The 6,000-nt window shown below is 53.7% G+C and overlaps 1 protein-coding gene across 3 annotated transcripts in view; it reads left to right on the forward strand.

The window, feature by feature from the left end:
- The window catches only part of LOC308045895 (protocadherin gamma-C3-like), a gene marked incomplete at both ends in the record, with an annotated part of 64,310 nt that extends 60,679 nt beyond the window's left edge, over positions 1 to 3,631 (forward strand). For all 3 annotated transcript variants that reach the window (XM_080353431.1, XM_080353432.1, XM_080353430.1), the window contains one exon: positions 3,405 to 3,631. In XM_080353431.1, the coding sequence (XP_080209557.1) occupies positions 3,405 to 3,631 (227 nt within the window). The remainder of the gene's footprint in view (positions 1 to 3,404) is intronic.
- Between the last annotated feature and the right edge of the window lie 2,369 nt (positions 3,632 to 6,000).

Below are 6,000 nucleotides of genomic sequence, written 5' to 3' on the forward strand. Positions count from 1 at the left end.
CCCAAGGCAGAGTGTCCAGGGAGCTGGTTTCCTCCTCAGGGCTGTGACCCTGCTGTAGGGCTTCTGTCTCCATTCCTGGGCTCCCTTCCTCTGGATCTTCCTCTCTTGGAGCTGGGAATAACTGACAAGTCAGTGTTTTGAGCCATCTGATGGGGCAGAGGCAGCTGCTAAGCCAGACCAAGCAGCACAGATGCTCCAGGACACCAGACTCGAAAGAGCAGACATCCCATCCTTAAAATACTCTGGCTTCCAGTGAGGATTTATAGGGGTGCCGTGAGATGATGGGGGAGCAGACAGAAAGGCAGCCCGAGGTCCTTGTCCCCAGCCCCGCGGCCCTGATGTGCTATATTGGGTTCTCCTGAAAGCCCCACCAGCAGCTGCAGCAGCATCTGCTCCGGGGCCACCTCCGTCCAGCCTCTCCTCCCCTCTGTTTACGAGGGCTGTGGAGCCACTAGCTGGTTATTTTTGCCAAAGCCCAGATTCTTGTTTTCCTCCCCAGGACTGTTTGGGATAATGGCTGGCTGCTGGTAAAGGCTGAGCGTAACCTTCCCAGCAACAAGAGCTGAAGTGCCCCGCTTGGCATGAGCGACTCAGTGCCCATTTATAAGCCTTTATTGTCCCCGTTCTCAATTCTTTTCAGCCTTAATGTCAATGTTACCTAGAAACAGCCCTTTGCTCTTACCTAGGACCAACTGGCAGTCTGGGAACCTCACAGGCAGCTTTTTCTCTCTCGTGAAAGCTGTGCTGTGCCTGCAAACTAGTTCATGGGGACCAGTTGTCCTGGATGCTGCTGGCATCCCTCAGCCTCCTCGCTGCCCTGGTGCAGTGGGGATGGCCCAGGAGAAGGTACCCAAGCCCACCAAGCCCCCAAACGGGCTGTACCCAGCTGGAAAAGCCCAGAGAATAAAAAGTCTCCCCCCTGCCAGAGACCAGAGTCCACCAGCGAGCTGGTGCCTGGCTACATCCTGGCCTGACAGCACATTTCCAGCCATCCCATCCCCATTTGGAACACCCTGATGAGTGTGGAGTTGAGATGGTTGTTAATGAGACAAGCTGCTGATGAGGTGAGTGCAGATTAGTGGTTAATATCACTAACTGTATATGCACATCTCCTCCAGCCCTCTTCCAGACCAAGGTCCTCAAAGCCCCACCAGATCTGGGACCCACTTAATGGGCACTGGAGGAAAATACTCCTGCCGGTGAATGCTTTCACAGCAGAAAGCAAAATAGCATTTCCCACACTGGTTTGCTGTGTTCGTACCCGCTCCTCGGTGCACAATATCGCCCCTGTTTTCAGACTCGCTGTGTGTTTTCCTCCTCCTGCTTCAGCAGAGCAGCTGTAACTTTTCAAACTGCGGTTGCTTCATAGTCCTGACCTCTCCGGGGGATGTTTTGGGGGCTGATAGGATGTGGCCCAGCTCTTTTTCCAGCTTTCTGGCTGGCTTAGCCACCTCCATCTGCTCAGGGGAAAGCAGAAGCAACACAGAGGCGTGCACAGATCTGCTCTGGAGCGAGGAAAAACATGAGGGGACCAGCCCACGTTCTCTGCTCGTTTTTTTTTCTTTATTCCCACAGTCTCTCTCTGCCTGTGAAATGAAGGAGCAGCTTCCCCAGACTCAGCCTTGGGCCCTTCAGCTGCCCTCGCTGGGTCTCTCTAGTCTCCCAGGGGGGGCTCATCCGCAGCCACGGCCATGGAGCAGTTCAAAGCTGAGCTGAGATCCACAGTACCCAGCGCAGAGACAGGGTTTTAGCAAACCATTTCTGAGCAGGGATCCCACCCCGAGCCACGCACTGGCACTTGCACCGGAGCAGTTCACACTGCAGCCCATGGCAACAGCATCACTTGTGCTTTGCCGTCCCCTGTGCTTGTTTCTCCTCCTTTCTCTCAGCATCCCCCATCTCCATCTGGTCTCTACCTCCCAGCATCCCGGGGGGGCCCGGAGCCCTTCCCCCCTCTCTGCGCTTGCTCTCTCCATGCTGGGGCTTTGCAGAGTGACAGGAATGAATTTGCCTTCCCCTCCCCCTGCTCCCAGATCTGGACCATTGGATGGCTTCAGCACCGATTTGCTTTGTGCTCGGCTTCCTAGAGCCATTTTGTGGTACTGCAGGGGAGGGATTTTCTTTCTTATCTCATGTGCTCTGCTCTCTGAATAAACCTGGCTGGAGAAATGCTGGGGGCAGGGTTTTAACTGCAGCGGAAAAAAAATATTGGACTTCCCTTAATGCAATATTAATGGTTGTGGCTGTACAAGGCGTTTGTAACGGGTTGCTTTGGGGGCGGATGGGGGGGCGGTTTTCTGCAGAGGCAGCAACCGGGGAGGGGCAGAGCAGGCAGCGTCAGGCAGGGAGGGACAAGCAGCCCCATTGCTGCGAGGGCAGGTTGTCCTACCCTGGTCAGCTGCAGCCCCGAATCCCAAACCTTTAGCAACAATGTGAGATGAAAACAAGGGATTTTGGTGCTGGCTGTGCCACACTCCCCAGTATGTGTGTTGCAGCCATCCCATGGAGTGATGTGTATGATGGTCAAGTGCTGGGTCCTTCTCTTGGGTTGCAACAATCCCATGAACGCTACAGGCTTGAGGAAGAGGACCTGGGGGTTGACAGGGTCTGAATGTGAGCCAGCATGTGCCCAGGTGGCCAAAAAAGCCACCAGCATCCTGGCTTGTACCAGCACTGGTGTGGCCAGCAGGACCAGGGTAGTGACCATCCCTGTGTTGGGCACTGGTGAGGCCAAACTTCGAATCCTGGGGTCAGTTTTGTGCTCCTCACGCCACCTCATCGCGGTGCACAGCTGGCAAACAGGGCCCTTCATGCCAAGAAAGGCCTTGAGGTGCTGGAGTGAGTTGAGAGAAGGGAACGGAGCTGGTGAGGGGCTGGAGCACAAGTGTGATGAAGCGGCTGAGGGACCTGGGGGGTTCAGCTGGAGAACAGGAGCTGAGGGGAGACCTTCTGATCTCTGAACTGCCTGAAAGGAGCTTGGAGCCAGGGGGGTCGGGCTCTGCTCCCCAGGAACAAGTGCCAGGAGCAGAGGAAACGGCCTCAAGTTGCACCAGGAGAAGTTGAGGTTGGATCTGGGAACAATTTCTTCCCCAAAGGGCTGTGGGGCATTGGAACAGGCTGCCCAGGGCCTGGGCATCCCTGGAGATGGACATGAGGTTCTCAGGGACATGGGGCAGTGCCAGGGTTGGGTTAACAGTTGGACTTCATCTTGCGGGTCTCTTCCAACCAAAATGATGCTATGAGTCTATGATAGTGCTGAAGAGCAATGATGGGTGGGGGGTGAATATTGGTGGCATCGAGGTCTTCGTTTGACACCCCTGAGAGCCTTTCAGGGCTGCTGGAACTTGGTGGGGGGCTCTGGCTGGCATTAACAACCTGCCCTTCTCTTTCCTCCCACCCCACAGAAGCTGCTGATGCCAACTCTACCCTGGGTGGTGGGACAGGCACCATGGGGCTGAGCGCCCGCTACGGCCCCCAGTTCACCCTGCAGCACGTCCCCGATTACCGGCAGAATGTCTACATCCCCGGCAGCACCGCCACCCTCACCAACGCCGCCAGCAAGCGCGACGCCAAGAGCGCTGCCTCCTCGGGAGGCAACAAGAAGAAATCTGGGAAGAAGGAGAAAAAGTAGAGAAGAAGAAGGAGACCTCAGAGCAACAGGGCAGCCAGCTCCAGCACTCCCGCAAACCACAGCCCAGGCCAGAGGACGAATGTGAATTTTTGTGATGCAAAAAGTAGGAAACGCTGCGAATGTATCTCATCATCATCAGAGCTAAGCAGCAGGGGCTCGCTGCTGTTAGATCTCATGATGAAAACCAATCCGGAAGCTAAACCGAATGCAAACAAGTGCCCTGTGAATACTTGCTAATGTTTTATACGATCCCTTGGGTATTCGAATATGTAAAGGCGGAAGGTTTTCTGCCATATCTTTGGATCCAGTTTGCTCCCAGATAGCCCGAGAAAGGCACAAGGCTTGTGCTCAGCTTTGTCCAGTGTAAATAACTTTAACGTGGATCTTTTAATTTATAAACCTTCAATCATTGTTTGGAACGGAAAGAAAGTTCCTAGTTTAGAGCCCATGCTCCAGATCTTTGCTTTTAAACTTTCCATTGTAAAATTCACCCCCAGTTAATGATAGTGATGGATTTGTTGCTGAGAAGTTGGTAGGGAGTGCTTCAGTTCCTGCTTACCTGTTACCCGGGAAAAAATAAGTAAGTGTTTCTATTGCATGAGTCAAAGGGAATATGGCAAAGCTGCATCCTAAACATTGATTATTTTTTCTTAAAAAGTGCAACCAACGATGGCCTGAAACATGAGACAAAAAAACCCTTCCTTGATGTCTGAGAGGCAGGGAATTCCATGAGGAGCGTGCCGAGGTGTGCGGCAGCTGCCCCGGTGGTTCTAGGGGTCTCCGAAGAGCAGACACATCTCATCCCTTCTTTGCAGTAAATATTTATATGTACAGTCAATGTTCTTCTGGAATTAAAGCTAAGAGAGTCTCACTCCCCTGAGGCCAGGTGGCCACCTGGCCAAGTCCCCACCAAGGGGACCAGGGGACGATGCTTCACGTTCCTGCACACTGTGTCTGCATGCACATCCTTCACCTCCTGCCTGCACCCGCGCAGGCAGCTCCACGGTCCCCAAACGTCCCCGCATGCCCGCACAGCGCGGTGCGAACACACCGGCAGCCGCCCAAGCTGGGGCTGCCTTGGGAGGGAGGGTGGGATCAGTCAAGTGGGTTGGGGAGACTCATGGCTTCTTATTTGGGATGTGGACCTCAAATAAAGGGGTTGTTCGGGGTCTCAGCTGAAGGGGTGGGATCTGTGGAGCTGCCAGCGTGTGGCTTCAGTGCAGAGTTGGTGACCGAGTAAGTGACAGTTGGTTTGGTGGCACTTGGGGACCAGACCCGGTGGAGGAACCCGGGAGCTGGGGATGATTGTAGGGTGATGCTGCAAAGCCAGCGAGGGGGGTGGCAAGGGTGGGGTTGCATAGGACCACATCGCACCAGCCCAGAGGAGGTGACGCTCCCACCAGCTTTGGGTTTTCCACCCCAAGGAGGGAATCGAAGGATGAGGAATAGAGTTTCTCCATGTGCCCATCACCCTTGCACCGGGCCAGCTGCGCATATCAAAGCAGCTCTGACCACCCCAGGGAACCCAAGGGGAAATCTGTGCAGTTGGAGGGAGCAGAGGGGCTGCGGGGTGGCCAGGAAGGGGCTGCACTGGGTGTCCCAAGGGGTGCGTGGTGGTTTTTTTTTCCCCCTTTTTAATCACTAACACATGACTCACCCGAGCACATCCAACCCTCTTTTCCAGCGGTCACCCCCCCACCGCCCCTCCCCAAACCCAAGGCAGCAGGAGCATCCGCTGCGTTCCATCCAGCTCCGGTTCCCACCCCCTCCCTTGCCCTCCCTAGAGATGCTGTAGCTGAATCGTAGTCTTTATATTTCTTTTTAATCTGCATTTTGCGGTAGCGTAGTGAGTGTCGTGTATTTAGTGGCGTGTTATTTTTAATCTTGGTAACTAACTTGTGGACACCAGTATTTTCAATTTTCTCTGTATCTTCTTTCCATGTGGTCTGTGCTCCGAGTGTACGTGAAATGAAACACGTTTGCCCTTTCAATGTGTCTAATATTGAATTATACTTATATATTATATATATGCTTATATCCTTCTTATACCCATATAGACCAACGTCGATGTGTTACACGCAAGTTTTATACTCTAATATTTATATTGCTTTTTTTCTTTGGGAAAAAAAAAATAATAAAATGGTTTCTTCTGAATAAATAGTATTTATTCCAGTGGGAAGAGGGGACACAGATGGGGCCTGTGCAGAGGCTGCTGGCGGAGGGGATGGTTCAGTCCCAACCTGGCCCTCATAGCCGGGATGCTCTTGAGGTTCCCCCAGCCTTGGGTCGCCCAGGCCTTTGGGTGGAGGGTGACACAGCTGTGGGGGACACTGGCGTGTTCCTGGCTGGTGTTTTGGGGGAAGGGCAAG

This window comes from Nesoenas mayeri (assembly GCF_963082525.1).
Source record: "Nesoenas mayeri genome assembly, chromosome: 14".
In the NCBI taxonomy this organism is placed as follows: Eukaryota; Metazoa; Chordata; class Aves; order Columbiformes; family Columbidae; genus Nesoenas; species Nesoenas mayeri.